At 39.0% G+C, this 22,344-nt stretch overlaps 1 protein-coding gene across 5 annotated transcripts in view; it reads right to left on the bottom strand.

The window, feature by feature from the left end:
- Positions 1 to 863: 863 nt before the first annotated feature.
- The window catches only part of SPIDR (scaffold protein involved in DNA repair), a 195,159-nt gene continuing 173,678 nt past the window's right edge, over positions 864 to 22,344 (bottom strand). For 2 of the 5 annotated variants that reach the window (XM_083871161.1, XM_083871165.1), the window contains 9 exons: positions 18,889 to 18,976; positions 16,289 to 16,432; positions 16,135 to 16,194; positions 12,720 to 12,918; positions 11,572 to 11,724; positions 6,068 to 6,161; positions 4,253 to 4,367; positions 3,717 to 3,770; positions 866 to 1,334 (listed from right to left, as the gene is read on the bottom strand). In XM_083871161.1, coding sequence (XP_083727287.1) covers positions 1,200 to 1,334; positions 3,717 to 3,770; positions 4,253 to 4,367; positions 6,068 to 6,161; positions 11,572 to 11,724; positions 12,720 to 12,918; positions 16,135 to 16,194; positions 16,289 to 16,432; positions 18,889 to 18,976 — 1,042 coding nt within the window. In that variant the 3' untranslated portion in view covers positions 866 to 1,199. Of the gene's footprint in view, positions 1,335 to 3,716; positions 3,771 to 4,252; positions 4,368 to 6,067; positions 6,162 to 11,571; positions 11,725 to 12,719; positions 12,919 to 16,134; positions 16,195 to 16,288; positions 16,433 to 18,888; positions 18,977 to 22,344 lie in introns of all 5 variants that reach the window. The other 3 variants (XM_083871163.1, XM_083871164.1, XM_083871162.1) reach the window with 3 other exon arrangements.

Here is a 22,344-nt window from a genome sequence, read left to right as displayed (position 1 = left end):
TGCTAGTGACAGAGTGAGTGAAGAGAACACAAAAGATTGGGCAACATGTCTAAATTTCAGTAGTGCAGTGTTGGAGCACCTACAGCATTTGGCAGAAAAAATGGCCTGACACAACAAGCACCTCCAGCTTTCTCAGGGACTCAATTCTTAAATAGTTTTGAAGGGCAATCCCAGTCTCTCATTCAGACCTCTGCACAGGAATGGGCTGTCATCTCCCTTTTCCTTACAGGGTGGCAGGTAAGAGACTGAAATGCTCGGAGGAGGTGGGGGGAAAGGGGAATTCAAAAGCTGGGTTATTCTTTTAGTAATTGTGACATCCGTAAGGTTTTTCACTCTTGGCCTGAGCTGCAGAAATGACCAGTGTGGCAGTTTTCTGCTGGTTAATCACTTATGGGGTCTGTGCAAAACCACCTGTTCCTCCTCCTGTGACCTGTAAGGGGCTTTTAAACACTGTGAAAGAGTAAGGAGGAAAAAAAAATGCAGTCTCTAATTATTATATTAATTCTTGCAATATACACAGAGGAAGATTCTGGCATTTATCTGATCTGTAGTCTCCACAGTCTGGGTGAGGATAGTTGTGTGGCCTACAACACAGTTTGCTCCTTACCCATAAAAGAAACGATAATGAAACACCCGCTTTGTGGGAAGCTACAGATAACACACAACTTCTATGCTGAGAGACCAATTAGCTGTAAAACATTAACTTTATATGTGTTCAAATCTCTGTCTTTATAACAACTATTGCAAAGTGATAACTCAGAACTCATGCACCACGCAGCGTTTTGCAGCAGGTCTGGGATACATTGATAAAACTCAGCTTAATCCAACATTTGCTGCCCAGAGCAAGGTATTTATTTCAAAAATATCAGTAAAAGATTTTCCATTGACACGTAATAAATACAGCATCATTAAAAAAAAAATAACAACCATTCAAAACTTTCAGAAAAAGATGTTTTACATTACATAACAGCAAACACGACAAGAACTGTATTCTCAGATTCTGCACTGATCAGAAAATGTTCACAAAGTTGAACAATATAGGGATATTTTTTTCAGTGTTAGCACAACGTGCTTCATAAATCACAGTTTTAATAAACTATCTTAATGCTTATCACACTTGCATTATACATTATCTGTGGCACTAGTTAACAGATAATCACATTACAAAGTCCACAGATACTGTAATAGCTGACTAGAGTTCAACTCAGTCTCGCTGCAGCTTCCAGAAGAACAATTTCCTCCAGCACAACACAGTTGGGGTGACTGGTTACGGAGTGGACGTAGCAGTTCAATAACCCCACCTCCTTTCCCAGCACACTCTGCACCTCGTAAGTCTGCAGGAATAAAAGCATGGTGAGTAAAACAAACAGTGCTGGACGTTCTGTTCTAGGCAGCATTCAGCTGGGAAGATGCAGCATGCAGATCCTCTTCCAACAGACAATTTTTTTAAAGGACTCGAAAAATGCATTAGAACTAATGGAAAGAATGAATATATTAGCTTTTCAATAATTAGATCAGGCTCAGCTGCTGCCCTACCAGGCTTTAAAAATGAGCTGCTTAAACAGGAAAAAAGTTACTGTGACTTTCAGCTCAGTTTTGCTGAAGCACAACACCTACACATGCTCCCTTTATCTTCCGTTCTGACATTTGCAGGACTTCATGCGTGCTGTCAATGTGTACATACATAATATACATTGATTACCTGTGCTAACTGATCCACTAAAGGGAAAAAACACTGTGTAACCCTTCTTACTCTCCTCCCTCTCCCCCCTTTTAACTTTTTGTTGTACATGCATTACCACCACCAGCACCAACACAGTCCCTCCTGCTTAATGTGGGCATTTCACCCACGAGTTGTGCCTGAGCAGATTTGCAGAGGTTTTGCTCTGCGTGGAGGAGAGGGATGCAAGGCTGCCATGGCTGCTCTGAGAGGAGGCAGCACGTTAACACAAGAACTGGTAACACTCACAGTTGATATTTCACTTGAGAGGGTATCTCAGGTGGCAGGTTCACATAGGCCTTGCCTACAGCCAGCCTCTGACTGTGCCCCTGCCTTCATCTGCACTGTGCTTCTGTACAGGTATGTGATACCTATGGTGTTGCCTGGTTCAAGGTATAAACAATCTTTTTTTCTGTTTTTTTTTTTCCTAGATTATTTTTACCCCAGACCAGTTCTGCAGTCCAGTTCACTGTGCAGCTGCACAAACAACTCTACTGGGGAACAGAAGGGCTGCCACAAGGTGAGGAACAAGTGGCCAGGGCCAGTGACGGCCTAAACCAACCTCCCTGCCAGAGGAATTGATTACAAAGCTACACCCTTAGAAACTTTAGCAGCACTGGCAAAAAAATGCCACCTCAATGCTACCTGGTATTTCTTGTGGCTAATCTTTATCCCTGTGTTTCAGCCAGGAAAGAAAAAAAAAAAAATCTGAGTTGCCAGACTTTTAAATGCTGGGATAATACACACTGAAACATGAAAAAGAGGTTGTTTGAATTCTAATAACTTGAAAAAAGAATTATGTTTTGCCAGTCTGTAACCAAACCAGACACATCCTGTAAAACTCAGCAAGACTTAACTGCTATTAAAGGAGCAAACACGTTTTGGAAATTTCTCGTATCTCTTTGCTTAAATGAAATACACACCCTCCTCCAGCATAAGAAAAATAATTTATTATTTCAGAGTAACTTTTCACTATAAACATTACCCACAAATCCCACTAAAAGCATGGAGCATATAATTGGAAAATGCTGGAAACCTTGTAAGACAGGGAAAGCAAACTGACCCCGGTACATATCACCTAACTGAAGATATTTAACTGGGATGATTAAACCAGACAACAAACTGACCTTTGCTCCCGTTCACGTGCAAGGGAGAGGGAAAATCTTGGAATCCTAATTGGACTTAATGACTTTCTGAAGGCTGCCGACCATCCAGCAGCCAATGCCAGCCAGGCACCTACCCAGGTGCCTCCCTCACCCATGATAAATCTGGGTCACTGTGCCAAGTGTCAGGGTTCTTCTGATATCTCAGATTAAAGGAATAACTACTTCACGATTACATAAACTGTACTTTAGCCCATGGATCCTCATGGCTCACACGTGTTTCATTCATACAATTACGAAGTAATATCTTGCATGCATTTGCAAATTCTTCTACTATTTCCACCTGCCAGTGTTTTCAGTGTTGTGCTATTACAATGTGGTTGTGGTTTATAGGATTTAGAAGACCAGACACAAAAGGTGGGCTGCTTGGAGGGTATCTTTGCTGTCTTTGGATCCTCAGCCAGAGAATGGAGTCAAGTCCAGCACTGCTTGTGGCAGCTTTGAGTCCTGTTTGCAGGTAGCTTTGCAGATCCACAGCTGAGCTGAAGCTACACAGCCCATCTGCACCATCCATCCCCCTTCTGAAAAGGAGCGTGTGAGTCTGATGAGATGGCAGGGCATCAGCAGCTGGAAGGTGGGATTGCCAAAGGGCACAGCCCACTCAAATCACAGCCTGGACATGGGAAAAAAAATCATTTCACTTGTAGTGAAATCTCTTACCACTGCTAGTGCAGTCCTGAACTAAACTGCCTGGAAAGTCAGAATCTCCATCACTGGAGATTTTCAAGACCCTGCCACCAAAAGTCATGGCTGACCTGCCAACAGATTGGTACTTTGCCTTTCTATTAAGTTCTGTAGTTTAACTTTTTTTGGCCAGTGTTCATTATACCTACCCCATCCTCACTGGCGGAGGACATCAGGAGAGAAGAGATTGTCCTTTGCAACAGCTGGAATGAGAAAATTCACAGGTTTTGACAAAAATCTTAACTGTGCAAAGACATTCTGTTTGCAGTCACATAGAACAAAAATTTATCATTTTAATATCAAACAGTTTTGTTTCTCTGGCCAAGAAAGCAGAGGTGATACAAAAGATGTTCAGAATGGAAGTCTAAAAACACACATTCCTTTTAGACTGTGTAGACTGAGGTTTCCAAAGGCCCAGACCAACAAATCCCTTCATCTGGGCCATAGAACAGTTTGCAAACCTCAGGGTGAACTCAATGACTGCATTATTTGAGCAAGATCTGGGAGCTGGGTTCTTAGCCCAATGAAACACAAGTTTGGTATTAGATTAAATTATGGGATAGTCTTACATATTTTAATTTGTCTTCTAACAGAACTGTTCACAGAAGTGTGGCTTAGAATACCTATGTGTCTACACATCTAATCTCACTGCATCTGATACACCAACACTCATTTCATGCCGTACCTTTACTTTTACTGTACTTTGAGACCGGGATGGACAACTCAAGAAGACTTCCAGCTGCATTTTCAAAACTGGTGTTGTGACAACTTCAGAACACTGGTTGCAATATAGCAATTCTCTGAAACACACAAAATAATGGTGGAAAAACATAGAGAAACCAACAAGCTATCATAAATCAAAAGAAATAAACCCCCAATTAGTGTATTTTCTGAAACACTTTGCTGGTAGACTTTTAGTAGCAAAACCCTGGTAGAGGAGATTCAGTTGATAATAGCAAATAGAACTCTTCTGTTGGCAGTAACTCTCTTGGAGGACCTAAACTCTTCTGGCGAAAGGATCTTCCTTTTATAATTTCTGGCAGCGTGGACAGAGGTTGCTATTTATAGTCACTCCACTTAAGCAAATATTAATCTCGTAACCTCCTAAAAGTTATGGCAAAAGAAAATTTGTAGTATAGATTTGGCCAAAGCGAATTATTGACTTAGGCCCTCATTCAGCAAACGTTCAATGTTTTCAGTGCACACTTAAGTCATGCACAAAATTAAGCTCAGCTATAACTGCTTGTTGGAAGCACTTCTTACACAAATATTGATACTTCATTTGTTATCCAAATGAAGCAAAAGCGTCATTCACAGGTGAGATGCTTTTTTAATTGGACTATGCTACTATGTGAACATAGACACATCCTTATTTTTTGTATGACAGTATAATACAGGACACCTGGTTTTGATTTTCAGCCTTTTTTGTACAACAAAGCATAAAGGGCAAATCTTCTCGTCTTTAAGAATATATTATTTATTTCAGTAAGATCAACCCAACTTCTCCTTATGCTTTTTGTAAGCTTTTTCGGTAGAAAGAACTCCTTCCTTCCTTCCTTCCTTCCTTCCTTCCTTCCCTCCTTCCTTCCTTCCTTCCTTCCTTCCTTCCTTCCTTCCTTCCTTCCTTCCTTCCTTCCTTCCTGCCTGCCTGCCTGCCTTCCTGCCTGCCTTCCTGCCTGCCTTCCTGCCTTCCTGCCTTCCTTCCCTCCTGCCTTCCTGCCTTCCTGCCTTCCTGCCTTCCTTCCCTCCTGCCTTCCTGCCTTCCTGCCTGCCTTCCTGCCTGCCTTCCTGCCTGCCTTCCTGCCTCACTCTGACTGCTTTTATTCCACCAGGTATCTCACACTCTGCAAGCACAAGCTGGCTAGGCAGCTGCAGTGGAGGCTTTCCAAAATTATGTCAGTGTGACACAGGTTCAGCATTTCAGGTGGCAACAGGTCCTGTAGGATCAGTCTTCACATTCAGGACAGACATACTGCCAGAATTATTCAACATCCTTTTTAGAAAGGTGACTAATTTAATAGGTCTGAAATGCAACTCTTTCATACTTAGATAAATTGTAGCAGAGATCATAGTCCAGTACAAAAATGAGGTGAATTGGGGATACACAGATTAACAAGGCAAGACACACAAACATATGTAACTACTTCTAAAAGAACTTAAAATCAGACCTGTGGCTTTGGGGCATATTCTATTAAAAGTAATTTTATAATGCAGTGGGCTATGAAACCTTTATAAGCAAGGTTGGTTTAAAAAACAGTAGTAACTGCAAACAATAGTAAAAACTGCAAAATCAAACCATTTCATATCTACTTGTATCTTTCTTAATATATTAATGTAACCTTGCAGGTTTTATCAGTTCATCAGCAATAAAAATACTACGTCTTAGCTCTAGGAAGGAGCAAAGTGCAGCCTGTGCCTGCAGGAATCATTGCATCACCTGCTGCTGTTATGGCTACATCGACAAAACACCTGGAGTGCTCTGGAGCATGCTGACTCTCACCTGTCCTGGGGACACAGTTCCAACTTTCCATTGCCACATCTGTTGCATGTAGGCCAGGAGAAAGCAGTGCTCTCATTAACTCCAACAACAGTACCTGCAGAACATGGAATTCTTACAAAATGCTAATGTTAAGCCAGCAAACACAGTCGCTCTTGGCTTCACAGCAGGTTTAAGCCTCTCTGACCCACAGTTTAAGACTTGTCAGAGCAAGAATCAGCTCTTCCAAAAATCTCACTCCCTTTCTCCTTCGTCCCTCCAACAAGGGATGAAAGTACAGCAGAGTGTTACATTCTAACAATACCAGAAAGTAGATAATTCACAATTAATTTTCCAAACAGGCTGGGTTCTTTTGGTTTGGATTCTACTGCTTTTCTGATTTGTTTTTACTTGTTTGCTTTCTTTCTGGTCCTCTGATGTTTTCTTGGCAATTAACAGCTATAAAAATCATCAGATCAAATAGCTTGATATGATATTTAGAAAATACAAACCAATAAGAAGTCCCAGTCCCTTCTGAAAACAACAATGCAGATTAAATTCCACTAACAATGGAGTTATTCTTAATTTATACAGATTTAACAGAGATTAGATCTGGCTGACAGTCTTAAGTGTGTGTGTAAGAAGGGAATGCCAAAGATACTCTGGACTAATAAAAAGGGCCTTGCTAGTTTTGGCAAGAAAAAATATATTCAGCATTTTATGAGAAGCCAATAAAGAGTGTATTATATTTTATGGTAAAAATATGCTGAAATTATGAGCATTATTTATAGAGAAAAACATTCACCTGTAAGAATGAAATTACACTCACTAGTGAGAATAAAACCTCACTAGTACAACAGAACTACAGACTTCAAAATCCAGCCTCTGCTGAGCAGCAATCTCACAGTACTATACCACTTTCAATAGAGGAAAGCCTTGGAGACTATGGAGCATTACAGTGTCTGGACTGTAAGACATGGTGTTAATCCCTTGCTTTTCTGGTTCTCCCGGGACAAGGAGGGAGCTACACCTAAACAACAAAACTGTAATTTTCTTTGGGAATTCAAAGGACAGCAAGTCTGAAGATCTGTAAAGTTGCTTCTCAAATACAACATTTATGACCCAATTTCTAAGTGTACAACAAAACATCAGACATTTCTCTGACAGAATAAGATGTTCTATTTAACCACTTGGACTCTTAGATGAATAATTGTGATTCTTCAGTGTTCATGATAAACTGGAGTTTACATGGTTATGTTTCTCTTAGAATGATGTGAATGCTGAATGGAGTTAAATCCACTTGGTGGCCAGTCACCAATGGTGTTCCCTAAGGCTCAGTATTGGGGCCAGTCCTGTTTAATATTTTAACCAATAATCTGGCTCAAATCCACTCTCAGTGAGTTTGCAGACGACAGCAAGTTGGTGGGAGCGTTGATCTGCTGGAGGGCAGGAAGGCTCTGCAGAGGGATCTGGACAGGCTGGATCAGTGGGCTGAGGCCAGTGGTGTGAGGTTCCACAGGGCCAGGTGCTGGGTCCTGCACTTTGGTCACAACCCCAGGCAGCACCACAGGCTGGGGGAAGAGTGACTGGAAAGTGATCCAATGGAAAAGGAGCTGGGGTGTTGTCAACAGCCAACTGGATATGATCCAGCATGTGCCCAGGTGGGCAAGAAGGCCAGTGGCATCCTGGGCAGTGTGGCCAGCAGGACTAAAGAAGGGATCATCACTCAGTACTCAGCACTGGTGAGGCTGCACCTCGAGCCCAGTTCTGGGCCCCTCACTCCAATAAAGACATTGAGGTGCTGGAGAGGGCACAGAGAAGAGCAATGGAGCTGTTGAAGGGGAGCTGGGGTTCTTTAGCCTGGAGACAAGGAGGCTCAGGAGGAACCAGTTGTTCTCTACAACTGCCTGGAAGGAATTTGTAACCAGGCAGGGGTTGACCTCTTCTCCCAGGTAGTAAGTGACAGGATGAGAGGAAGTGGCCTGAAGTTATGCCAAGAGAGGTTTAGGTCAGATATTAGGAAGATTTTCTTCACTGAAAGGGTGGTCAAACATTTGAACAACTGCCAGGAAAGTGGTGAAGTCCCCAGTCCTGGACATTTAAAAGATTTGCAGATGTGGCATTTGGGGACATGTTTTAGTGGTAAACTTGGCAGTGCTGGGTTAGTGGTTTGACTTGATGATCTTAAAGATGCCTTTCAACCTAAATGATTCTATGATTCTGTGATTTTATGATTCTTGTTCATCAAAAAGCTACCAGTTGGTTTGCTGAGTATGTTTCCTTCTTCATTAAAAAATAATTTTAAAACCAAAACAAATCCCCTTTCTCTCTAAGCCTTTTCACTTTCTCCCAGCTGTGTGCCACGTTCCAGCTGCAAGATGCCAGTGCAAGTACATTTGAGGAAAACAAATCAGGATCATACTGATGTGATTATATCTAGTGGCGAAGATTATTTTGATGATAATGTAGAGTTCTCTTGAGAAAACCACCAGACATCACTGAAGTCAGACCGACTCAAACCAGCAACAGGTGTAGTAATCTAGTGACAATCTTGTGCATCCTATGTGAAAAGTGATTTTAGGATGCTGAACTACTGGACATCTTTTTCAAGACTCTGGATTTTGCTTGACATACACAAACCTTTTGGATATTTTCCCAAGATCCTTCTTTTAAATGAAAATGTTCATAGCCCAAATTCAATTTTTACCTCTAGTTTATTTTTAAGGGTTGTGGCTGGTGCTATTAAGAAGAGATTGACAATGGGACAACACCTGGAAAAGCAGGTCTGCCATGTGGAATGCCAAGGAACACTTTGGTTGAAACAATTAAAACATGGATGTGTTGTTTTGGATTTTTTCCCCCAATCAGTTATCCTGATTAGTGGGACAGGAAAGGCAAAAATTCAATCAAAAAAGGAAATCTGGGTAAACTGACTAACCCCATTTTAGTCCCACAATTAAGTGGAAAACTGAAACCTCCTCCCCTCCCCCCCCCCCCCCCCCCACCCCTGAGTAAAGGTTTAAATATGAAAATATCCAATGTCAAAACTCACTGTTGGTGAGCCATATACTAGGCAAATAATATTAATCAAGTAATATTCCCACGTATCATATGTGGTATAGACTAAGTAGAATTTGCTCAAAGCATGATTAGGAGGAAAAACAGTTCTGTGCTGTATGAACAGTTCTGCCAACATTTAAGTCATCCTGACTGCTACCATACAGCAAAAAGAGGTTAGAAATTGCCTTGCAATGCATAGTGATAAGGGAATAAACCTATTAACCCTAAGATCATAGGTGAAAACCATGGATTCATCTTGCAATGAAGAATAAACTTTTCATTAGAAAGCAACCACAGGTTTTCATTCATCTTTTGAAGAGCAACACTCTCCATTATCCCAGAGTTGGTATGACTGGACCTCCCAGAAACAAGGATTTCTGACAAATTCATTGCATCTGCTTGGACTGGAACATTTTCTATTTTGATGGGGAAAGAACCTCTGAAGAACATCCAGTCCAGAGTTGTACCAAGTTGCTCAGGGCCCAGCTTTAAGTGGGAGCTTGGACTGGCACAACTTCAGATGTTCCTTCCAAAGGAGCAGGAAGGCACACTCCTTCAGGAAGGGGTAGAGAAAGCCTTTGCAGCCTTGCAGCCTCCTTGCTAGATGAGAGGATGCCAATGTGCAACACACATAGGTGACCAAAAGTACAAGAAATGAGAGGATGCACAAAGAAAAAGAATGAATGAGGTGATAACTGCTTCTCATTGAAAGCCAGAATAAGAACTCCCATACTCAGGAGATAAGAGACAGTGACTGAATTTTAGAGATGATACATTTCCCTCCATGCTCCACCAAAAGTATATTCTCTCACTAACAAAGCAAGGTCAATGCTATTAGTTTCATTAGTTCAGCAGAAAGATGCAGGCACTAACGAACTGAAATGCAAAACAGTGAATATATCTCTTGAATGCTATTAAATTATTTCAGGACACATAAAGGTGAGAGTTTTCATCTATATATTGCATCAGCATAAGTTTAAAGAAGGTTTTCTTATATTCCGTGTTGGTATTCAGGTGTGGGAACATACTGATAACAGCTACCCTGCACAAATTCCAGATTAAACAAGACAAGGTTGTAGGATTAATTTCTCCTTTTGTCATTCTTCCATCTGTAATACAGGACAGGCAAAGCATGACATCTCCCATGTGTGTAAAGTAAGTACTTGTTTACACAACAGATCACAAAGGTGTACTTTCTTTGCTCTGCTGGAAAAAGAAAGGACAGAGAGATGTGTCCTTTATCCTACTATGAACACTGTCAACAAGAAAAAAGAAGACAGGCACTTCTCATAATCACAAAATTAACAGCAGAGAAGTGGCAATTCTTAATATAACTACTGGACAGGTTAAAAAAAAAATGTCAAAAAGCATTTCACACCCAGTGACAGAAATATCTTCCAGGTAGCTGTATCAATGCAAGATGTACATAACAACCAAGGCTTTGAGTGAAGTGTCTCTAGTCGTGCTTGGTTTTCATTATGCACTGTTCAACATTTGTCACTGCAAAGTGCTCAGTAATTAATCATAGAGGCATTGCTAAGTTGTGGCTCTACCATAGCAGCAGGTATGTTTAGTAAAGGCTTTGCTTGGTTTCAAACTGTCTTCTCAGTCTATCATATTATAGCTGAAGAATTAATTTGAAAACCATTATCTGTTGTAAATTTAAAATTAATTTTAAATGCTCCAGTGAATACTTGAAGGTGCAAATGCAGAAGTGTATCAAGAATTTTCTACAAGGGCTACTAGAACAATACAAATTAAATTAGGGAAGGAAATAGCCTTGAAGAGTTGATGGGCTTCTAAGGATTTTTTTCTCATAGCCACTGTACATCTGGGAGGTTTAAGAAGTTGTTTGGACAAAGCATTAGAAAATACACAGTAGAGAATGTTTTTGCATGATTTAGAAACACTAGAAAATCTGTAGTAAGAAATGTTTCTGCATGGTTAATGGTAAGACCAAGATATTAGACAAAGCTATGCTCCAAAGTGGTTGGTGAGCAAATACTGGCCACATTATGCTAAATTACTATGGTAAAATAATAAATTGTTCTACTGCAGCAAAGCTCCAGGGAAATCAGTCACTAACCCCTACCATTCAAGATCTGGGTAACATATCTTACCCATCTGCCTAAAACTTATTGGTATAACTCATTGTTGCCAACATCAACAAGGCTGGTGTGAACAGAAGGCTCTTGAAAGAAGACAGTGAAGGAAGGAATATAATGAAACAGATTGTGCACTAAACATTTATTCTGGGGTATGAGTGAGTGGGAGCAGAGTTTGGCCAGCAAAAGGTAAACAGAGCCCACAAAGAAGCATAAAATCTTAAATATCCTAATGACCCACAGCAATGCCATGCTTTTTTCATCCCTCCACGCTGTTTGTGTAAGAAATCAATATAAAGACACAAAAGATTAAAGTGAGCACAAATAATTAACCGCATTCATTTCAGGCAAGGCCATACAAACCTCTGAGAGCACAAACGGAGTTGGCCTGTGTTGTAGAATCCAGCCCATCGAGTCTGACAGGGCCAGTCAGCTCACTGAGGTCAGCACCGGCAGCCGAGCACAAAAGAGGCTTTTGTAACAAGAGAACAGTACGTTCAACACAAATAATCCTACCTGCCAAAAAAGACATTTCAACTCAGTACAGTAACAAGGAAAAAGGTGACCACGTTAATTGTCACAGCCAATAAAGACAACAATCTCTGCCAGCTACCAAACAGATGAATAGACTCCATCAGGTTTTCTCAATGACAAAATATTTTGCTTTCAGCGATACATGCACCACGCTTCTTGTCACACTTTGCAACTCCCGAGGAGAAAAAGAAATCTGAATTTGAAGAAGAAATTAAAAAATTTGAACATGCCAGAAGAGAGTCTGATGCCACCCAGACTGCATCACATCTCACTCTCTTGGTAATAATAAGCTTGGGCACCCCTTCAGGTGGTCCTACTTTGCTTCAGAGATTACAGAGAGTAGGTGCATGCAATGCTTTAATCTCCAGAGCAGAGATTTTTGCTTCAGGACACACAGCCTTTTGAACAGCTTTGTACTTCCAGTTCACTTACATTCTGGAACTGACTGAAGGTGGGAGATGTGAACTAGCCCTGCAGCCACCATACATAACCAAACTTGAACCTCAAAAAAGAGGGACTAAAAATGAAAGTAAAGTGGACAACCATAATTTCATGATCTGTATGGGAGTGAAGGCTCACAGCTAAGATGGTTTAGGAGAGCTTGTAAAATTTCTCTATCTAAGGATATGCAAATTTCTTAATATTTTTGAGCCTTCTGTCAGCTCACAAATTTGATTGACACTGGTCATCAGATTCAACAGTCATTAGAGAAGACTGATAGTAATACTGGTGGACCTACAATAACATCACTGAATTTCTCCTTCACTTTCGAGATCAAGCCAAAAAAACAGAAGAAGAAACCTTGCAAGAAAGCTGAAATTACAATCCCTTTCAAATTTCTCATCCCAAACTTTCAAAATCTCATCTTAATCTGAAAATGAAAGTGACCTCTCTGGACGTCACATACTGTGGTGTCAGAGATAAGGGTGCTGTTTCTGGCAGACTCCAACTGCTTCCAAACCACGGGCAAAGCTTACCATTTCCCCACAGAGCATCCTTGAAGAAGACAAGTCGAGAGCCAGCACTGAGGGCTTCTATGACTTCCACACTGAGAACACACGACGTGGTGACTGACACAGCAACAACTTTTGGAATCCCATGAACCGCATTTTGCAGTGTGGAGTCAGTCACAAACAACAACATTTCTCTTTGATCTACAGGAACACTGTGTTTTGACTGTGATTAGGAAAAAAAAAAAGATACAGATTTGGAATGCAATTGTTAATTCTTTTAGTAGAAGGAAAAGACTAAACATCTTCATATTTAAATAACTCATAAAACTGTCAGAAATTATTACAGTTAGGGCTTGTTCAGAATAATGAGTCAAGGGTTTACTAGAATTTTTTGGTATTCCTTACTTCAGATACAAACCTTAAAATATCTACCTTAAATTAACTTTCTGAGGTTGATTCTCTGGACTCTTGGCTTTACCTCAGCCAACCATCACGCTTAATCATCATTTTCTTGGACTATACATGGGATTTGAAAATATATTTTCTAAAAAAATATGTATTATATATTTATACTATATATATGGCATAGATAAAAAGATAATTGGATGGTTTTATTAAGACTTACATAATTTTTGTCTTAAAAAAAATGAGGAAAGAGCATTTCTACTACTAATATTATTCCTCTGTGGGCACATTTTCTAGGTACTGATATCAGATTCCCAAGCATAACCAAGTTGCAAAATGGAGCTTTTTCTTTCAGTTGAACAAATATCCCTAAATATTCCGATGATGCATAAATATAAGGAAGTAGATAACTCCTAAATAAGAGATATATAAATCTGAAATGACAGCATAAGTTTTCTGCCCCAGACAGGTACAAAAATATCATATCAAAGTGTATTTCATATTTACCAGTGCAAGGAATTTGCAAATTTTCAGATTCTGGTATTTTAAAATATCTAAGATTAAATATCTTTATTAATTTAAAAAGTTTTTGTTACTCTTTCAAATTAATCTGCTGATCAAAAATACTTAAAACATTTAACTGAAAATTAAATACTATAATGCCTGGAAAGACATGTAGCACTTTACTCTCAGAGCTGCATGTCTGTAGCAGAAGCTAATACAACAAATCTCTCCAGTATTTTGTCTTTGGTTGAATTCTAACTGTGAAACCATTGGCCATACTAAACCTGGATTTCTGTTCATGTTCCCACTCTTAGAGCAAATGAGGTAACTGTAAATAGTGACTGGAAAAATTCACAGTTCAGATATGACAGTTATGCCTTAATAGAGCACATGCTGCCTATTGCACTGATGTTGTTGTTTTGCCTAGTAACTACATACACCTCCTCTGCACAGATAACATTAGGACAGCTTCAAAGAAAGAATTTTTACATCTGTCCCCTGAGAATTACCAACACATTAAAAACTGTCTTTCAGGAAGATCATCCAAAAAGTAAATAATAATACCAGCAAAAATCACAAGTTAGTATCAAATCATCATCCTGCTATGTGTGACAATTTGTTCTGAACAGGGAGGACACAACAGACAAATAGCAGCAGGATTGAGTTATAAGGAAGGACAGCTCCTTAACCACAGATGGAATATATTTCCTCATATTCCTTCTGAACCACAGTTCAGATTCTGACTAATAAAAAAAGCATATTTCCATTCCTCCTTCACACAAATTAAGTCATATTAATTTAAGTACTTAATACTGTAAGCTATTAAGCTACTTAATACTGTAGCTAAAGAGAGAAAATACTATTTTTTAAGGTACATCTGGATTAGCTCACATAGCAGATTATTTAACAATAAATCTGAAAAACAAACCAAGCCATTGTCCCTTCCTCACTTATTACAACTTGGTGATTTTGCCTGTGAAAGGTACATCCTCTTGGCAAGGCAGCTGCAGGAAACAAGCTGCTGTTTGTGATCTTCTGGAAGGACTAGGCAAGTGATACACCAGCAGCAGGTAAATATCTTTACATTCCTAGAGCAGTTATCCAGACAGTTAAACATAGGAAGAATATCTTCTATTGCTTTTCCATCATTACTTTCAAAAAATTACGAGCACTCATGTTGTTGACCTATAAAAAGTTCAGCAAGTGAATAGCCATTAAAAAAAACAACTAATAAGCCTCCTGAGAGCAAGAAAAAAATACACCTTTTTTTTGCTACTCAGTATTCCATTCTTCAAAATCACATCTGTTCCTGCATGCTTCATCTTTTCTCTAATTCAGTGATGAAGTGCTTTTACACAAGAATACTGATAACCCACATCAGAATTTCAGATGTAGACATTCCTGAATTCAAAAACGGTTGGATAGGATGCCCCTAGTCTGCAATTTTATTTCATTTTTCACTGGAAGAGGTTTCTTGGAAATAGGAATTTACGCATGTATGTGTCCATCTTTCTGCTGGCACACTAAAGATCCCATCCAGCTAGCCCTAATTCCAAACTTGCAAATGCTCTGTTCCATTCTCAATTAGCATGCAGAAAACACAAGAGATACCCCTCATCTCAGTAGTTAAAAGTACTCCCTGCCTAAAAATTAAATCATAATTCATTGTCTTTTGAAGCAAAAGGGCAAGACCTAAATTAAATTTATGTCTCAAACTTGTGGGAAGCATCTCCAGCTATTTTGCTGGCCGTTCTGGAATTTCTTTGTCTTTGGTTCATATGCTTTGATTCACACTTTGTTTCTTGTGGAGCTGATGGACAATTGCAAATTATTCTCCGCTAGAACTCAGTGCTGGCTGTATTGAGGATCCAGTCGCCAGGAAAAAATAAATAAATCAGCAACAAAAAAAAATCCTTTAACTACTAAAGGAGCTAGCAACATTTTGAAAGAACATCGTAGCATCATTCAGAAACAAATAAAACATAATTGTAAGCTTTCCGGCACAGTATGGATGGCAGATGTATTTACCTAAGAGTTCCTCCCTTTTACTACTTACTGGACCATAAAAGCCAAATTTGCCTGAGGGGCTTCTATGGAAGTCAATGAAAATCACCCACACACTTGCATGAAAAGAGCAAAACTGCATTTTTATATAACCATCATCTGTTCCACTCTATCCTCCAACATCCAACTGACTGGGAACTTCTTGCTATGTTCCTAAGGATAGCACTCAGCTATAGATTGAGCCTCAACTAACTTCCCGTGAGCTCTCTCTCCAGAGTGCAGTATTATCTCTGGTTAGATAGCAATTTATTCAGGAATAATTCGCTTTCTAGACTGAATGGCATTGAAACTGGTGATGCAGTTTGTTTTACCTTTCACAAGCATTTTTAGACATGGTGATAATTCTGTCCATACAATTCCTGAAGATAATCCTGATATAGGGGTTACCCCTAAACAAGATGGAATCTTCTTTACATAAACATTATGCTGATTTTATGTTGAATTAATTGCTAAATAAAAAGATTACCTGCAGCCTTCGATAGAGCACTTGGGCCCAGAAGCTACACCGCTCGTTACAACCATTGATCTGAAAATAGTGCAAAAATAGGGAATGGGACAACTGTTACACCAGAGATCCAGTGGCAAAAAGTATTTGTTATCTGATTTGTAAAGCAGATTACCCCAAGAATTTCCTTTAGACCATGAACAGCTGGTGGCTGGTACAAATTAGAAATCTGTTCTTCCTCATCCACTTCCACATGTATTTCACCAGACTGAACAGTAAGAATGTAACAGAAGCTGGGAGGAGGAAGATTAGTTGTCATCTGTTAAAAAATAAGAAAAAGAAATGTGACCATAAAAAAGGCACTTTAATTTAGCCAGTCAAGTTTTACAGTAATAGGCAAAATGAACAAAACAATTTACATTTTAAGATGGATGGGGAAACAAAATTATATGGTTAATAACAAGGACTCCAACGTAGAAGTTGAGTTAATAAGACAGTCACAAGTTATAAGTGAAATCAGCTTGTGTGTATCATTCTTTCCATAATCTAACATTGATCCTCATCACAAAAAGAACTCATAACTTGGCATACTTGTCAAACACAGTGACTATTTCAAGGTGCTTTTAGTTGTTTTGCATATTTTTATTATGTAGTAGGAGTGCGTTGATTAGTATTTTTTTATTTATTTTTTTTAAAACATCCATAGCTTTTCTGAGATTTGGGGACTTTTGCATGTGGGTGGGTTTTTGTGATAGTAAACAGCTGCCGAACTTTTAAAGCTGCCAAATTAAATCCAGGACAGCACAAGCAGATAATGAAGAACAGGAATGCAAGAGCTGCAAGAACTGCTCTCTTTGTGGTATGCCAGATTTTTCTTTTCCCCTTAAAAAGTACCATGACGTAACAACTTTATCAATCACCACTTAGAGAGGTCCCAAGCTGGAAAGATTTCTCAGAAAAGACAAGACAATGCTAGAAGATAATTTTTATTGCAAATATGGTGAAATTCTCTTTTAGTAATGTTTGTTGTTAATAAAACATTTAATTTAATAGAAGAAATATGAATATATTAAAGACAGTTGCCCACCCATTAAAAAGAATCTGCTTAAAGAAAAACAAAAGCAAAGGAAGCTGGTACCCAAACTCTGTTTGCCTCTGACAGCATTAAAGAAAGTATTTGAATGTACACACAGCTGAAAAGAAATCCGTTCCACGGATCACTTCCCAACAACATTGTCTTCGTGCTGGCAATATTATTTATGTACTGATGTATAAAACTGCTTCCATAAAACTGTGCATAAACCTATACTGTTTGTATCAAGAAAAACGTATCTCAATTGAAAGAACTCCAACTAGCCAAAAATGTGGAGCATCAGAATGCAAGTTGTGGTTCTTTGTGAAATTAGTTTCTATTTCAACCCCACGACAGAGGTGTAAATTACATGGTTATGGCAAGTTTCCTCCATTTTTAGATTGCTAATAAAACAGAAAAAAATGAAGAAATAACAAGAGTCATAACAATACGAAATGACATTTAAGAGCTTTGCCTCAGCCATAGATATTCCCATTCTGTTGCCCACATTATTTTAATGCATAAACCCATCCATTTGTCTGAGACTTCCAAAATATTTCAATGAAAGGGAGAATCAAAGAGAGCACAGTTCTTTCATTCAGTTTCAGTCTTCATTTTATTTTTAACTGAGGTCTGAGCTTTTTGTTCTTCAATATAAACCCATGGACAATGCAAAGAACACTCTGCATTGCAGAGGAAGGATTCTTGGACTTTAGAAATAACTTGTACTTTAGTAATATTCTTGGACTTTAGTAATATCCATCTTCAATATTCCCTGGTTTTGAAACTTGTGTATTTCCAGCTTTTTTTTTTTTTTTTTTTTTTTTTTTTCCATATTGACTCCTTTGGTCTAAAACAAATTTTTAATACCACTAACTTCTTCCCAAAGAACAGCCTATACAAGGACATCAAGAAAGCCAAAGCATTTAGCTACCCAGAAGCTTCTCAAATGGTCTCACATTACTTAAATGATTTGATGTGACAGAACACCTTTTCAAAGACAAAAACTAATTGAGGTAAAAATACAGATGTGATTTCAGCTTTGCAAATATATAGTAACATACTTTAAATCCACTTCTACACTTTCCCACCCCCTAAAATCAGAAACTTTCATTAATCTTTAGCAATTACTTTTATGATCATCCTTCTGACCTCACATGAAACAAGTATCAGAGTCATCCTAACTAGTAAGAGACCTGATTCCAGCAGTCATTCTGCCTTCACAGAAGTCAGTCTTCAGAAAAGTGCTTTCAAACCTAAGGCTGAAAGTGCTTTTAAAGAATGAGTTAACATCCTTGTATACAGATTTCTCAGTAGGCTCCATGGTATCTAGTATGTCTTTACTCCTGCAAGGAGAAGAAAGGAAGAATTTGTCTGGACATCTTACCATTCTATCTCTAGAGGACTAATAAGGGGCTAATTGCATAATTTTGGAAAGATGCTGCTGATCCAGAGGACTTCAGGTTAGCCTGGGAGGTTGTCAGAATCAGTAGAACAAAACTTGGTAGGTAAAAAGAGGGAGAGAATCTTGATTACCAAAGTAAACATGATTATACCACCACCAAAAATACTACTTGTGAGTGGGAAAAATCCATATCCATATCCATACCCATACCCATATCCATATCCATATCCATATCCATATCCATATCCATATCCATATCCATGTCCATATCCATATCCATGTCCATAACAGATCTTACCATCTCAGAGTCTTGACTTTGTCCGGGAACTTTTACAGGCACTACTGGAGGCCACAGGCTGTCTATCAGACTAAACAGTCCTAATGCCCTTCAAAGAGACCAATAAAATCAGGTTTAAAATGTTTTCCAGTGTTACACATTATATTAAAAAGATTCATTAAGAAATGTAATCTAAACCATTGCATGATTGTGAAAACAATTTAAAATCATATTCGTTTTCTGGAAGCTGGTTTTGATTTGGTCTAGTTAAATTTCCATCACTTCTGCTGTTGGGTGGAGAGGGAGGGAAGGGATGTATCACACCAGTGACAAGCAAGACATGTTTAATCCTTTGCCACAAACAGCTTGCTGACATGACAGAATTCAGGGGAACTGGGGTAAATGCTAGCTTGGGAAGGACACAGGTATCAGCACAACTGCTTTTAAAAAGTAGCTTTTAGCTATGCTATTTAACTATTAAAAACTTTTGCTTCTAACATCTTAATTTCTACTGGAGGTTTTTTTTTTTGTTTTTTTTTTTTTTTTTGGGGGGGGGGCGCTGTGTGTGTGTGCTTTTTACTGTTTTCTTTTTGTTGTTGTTGTTGTTGTTGTTGACAGCTAATTGTAAATGTTTTCAGGAAAGTCAGCAATTATCAGATACAGAGAAACAACAGGCAAGATTTTGTTAAGTACATGTGCAGAGAATGATTTCCTTCCTACACAGATGCTCACTTAGTTATGATTTGTATTTATTAATTTTGAAGTTTCACACTTTTGATTTAAAAAACAAGCATAAAATTAACAGTCCATCACATTAAGGTAAGACGTTGACCACTCTTTAGCAAACTGAGCTGTACTTTGCAGCAGTTCAGTGGCTGCCCTGTGTGTTGATGGAACATCTTTGCTGGACAGGCAGGAGTAGCAGAGGGAGGGGAAATAACTACAGATAACTAACTTGAAGAGACATGCATTTTTGAGTTAAAGCTCTGAGTTATCTTGTCCCAGTTCTCTGTTCTGTGCAGCTGAAGCATAGAGATCTGGACTTTAACCCCACACTGCCTCCAAGTTGTCTGTTCCTCCAATTAAGAAAACCACTATTTCTGAAACAACTCTAAAAATGAAGTCCAAAACTTGTTAAAAGTAGTATTAACTTCTAAACCCAACTGTTTAGAAGGAAACCACATAGCCTGTTTACAGGGCTGAAGCACGTTGCAATATGCTGCTTCTCTTCAAGGGGTCATGGAAACTTTCCTTTTAAAGTTCTGCTTTTAGCTCACTTCTGCTTAAGCTTATTTATTTCTACATTTCCTTAGTCCTTCTCTGGATTCTTAGACTTTGGGTGTCTACACAGCGAGCTTCTCAGCACGGTTTTTCACTGCCTGTGATTCAGTGTTAATAGTGATGCCTTTGGACCAGCTCTGCAAGAAATTTTATGGCTGTAAATCTCAGAGGAGATCTTGGGGAATACAACTTGAGGCTCACAATTCAGGTAACAAGCTGGCAGACTAGAAAGACATTGTTGCTACCTGTAGTTGTGTTCTCCAAATGAATAAATAGACTAGAGACTCAAAAGTTGTGCTTTTTTACAGAAATGGACTTCCTGACTTACAAAGCATCATCCCCAAGTCTGTAAAAGAAGAGACACTGGTGTACTTTTGGTGTTTGGAAGTTTTTTTAAATTTTAGTTTGGGGGTTTTGTTTGTTTGTTTGTTTGTTTGTTTTTTTGTTTTGTTTTGTTTTTGGTTTTTTTTTTTTTGTTTTTCAACAGTGATGACACTACAACACACAAAGCAATGTTCCCTAGGTACTAAATATACTTCACAACAAGTATCACTTCACTTCACTTCTTGAATCCTTGACCAGGGCAAGATTTTCTGGTTTGTATTGTACAGAATGATCTATGACACAAGGAAGGCCAATGCCCAGAGGAACTAACTGGTCCTGCTAACTGGGGGATGAAAAAGGAGAGCTACAAAACGAGGGCAGAGCCTCATGTACAATTCAGGCAGTTACATAAGTGGCCTTCCCCACACGATCCAGAGCACAAGGTCGGAGCACAGACACAAATGTACCACAAACTGTGTGCACAGAGATTGCACATTTATCAACTTAGAGCAACTAAGCCATGCTGTCTGTGGCATGTTCACGTCTCCACACAGATTGATCCCTCATATGCCTTTTGAAGTGTTCACAGAGGATATGAAGTTTTCCTTTCTTCTTTAGCCCACTTCTAACTTGTCATCCTGTGTCAGAATATCTAAGACATATGGTACATTTCCTTCTATTCTATGTGTCCTTTTGGAGAAGACCATCTACTGCTTTAACTAGGAGCACTTAATTAATAGTAAATGACAGTATTTGTTTGCAAACAGGCAGAGGATTGGTGCTGTGTGGGGTAAGCCTCCTGAATATCTTGGCCCCATCATTTCTTTGACACCAGTCAGGCCAAGAGCAGAGACAAACCAAAGGATTAGCAAGTTCCAAATCACATCCTGCTGTGATCCTTGTCTGTGAGCTGGGATGTTCTCTCCTGGAGCTCTCACTGTATCAGTCAGTGTCCCTGGTGGGGAGCTCCCTGGTTGCCCCACACACTTATACACCTCCAGGAAAGTTAACTCTCTCTTTACACTTTGCGTTCGTTCAACTTAGCCAGAAGGGAGAATGAAGTGGGGGCACTGACAGTGGAGAAATGACAAAGACATTGTGTCCTCCTCTGTAGAAGATCATTATCCTCACAGAAAGAATAAAATTAATTCCCTTCACTGGCCAAGTAACACTCAAACTCCAGTTCAATCCGATTTGAACAATGGGTGCAGTTTATTCAATATGTGTAGCCTTCTTCAGCTATAGAGTCAGGACAAGAGATGAACAGCTGGCTCTGTGCTGCAGTGAAGGGGCATGGTTAGCTCCCATGTGCATATGGAGCCTCCCTGGATACACAAGAAAAAATAAAAATGTGAGTGTAATTACTAGTTACTTTGGGAAAAAAAATTATCACAAAAGGATAGACTTCTAAGAAAGGAAAAGCAGAATAAGAAGTGAGAAGAAACAGGCTCAAGGATCAAAAAGAAAAATGAACATGTAAAGTATTTTGAGTAACTTCTTTTTTCTTTTACTTCAGAGAGTAGGGCTCTATTGTAGTACTCTATAACTTTGAAAAAAGAACTGGCTCTATAGCAGAAGGACAAAAATAATCTACAAGATTCTAAATGCCAGACTCAATTCTCTACTTTCCATGCCAGGCTTAACTCTGTGTTTGGTAAAACAAATTTTGTCCCATCCCAAGTATGTATATTTTCACTGTTTAACACCAACACAATAAGACTATCAGTAACTGCAATGGAGTAAAGGTATCCACAGAAATTTGGAGTTATGACAGGTAGGTATGCCTCTCTTCTATAAACCCTCATCTTCAAGCTTTGCTTGTATATAATGAGATTTTATATATGTCAGTGTGTACATACATATAATAAGCAA

This window comes from Zosterops lateralis (assembly GCF_965231275.1).
Source record: "Zosterops lateralis genome assembly, chromosome: 1".
Classification (NCBI taxonomy): domain Eukaryota; kingdom Metazoa; phylum Chordata; class Aves; order Passeriformes; family Zosteropidae; genus Zosterops; species Zosterops lateralis.
This window is presented reverse-complemented; position numbering and strand designations above follow the sequence as displayed.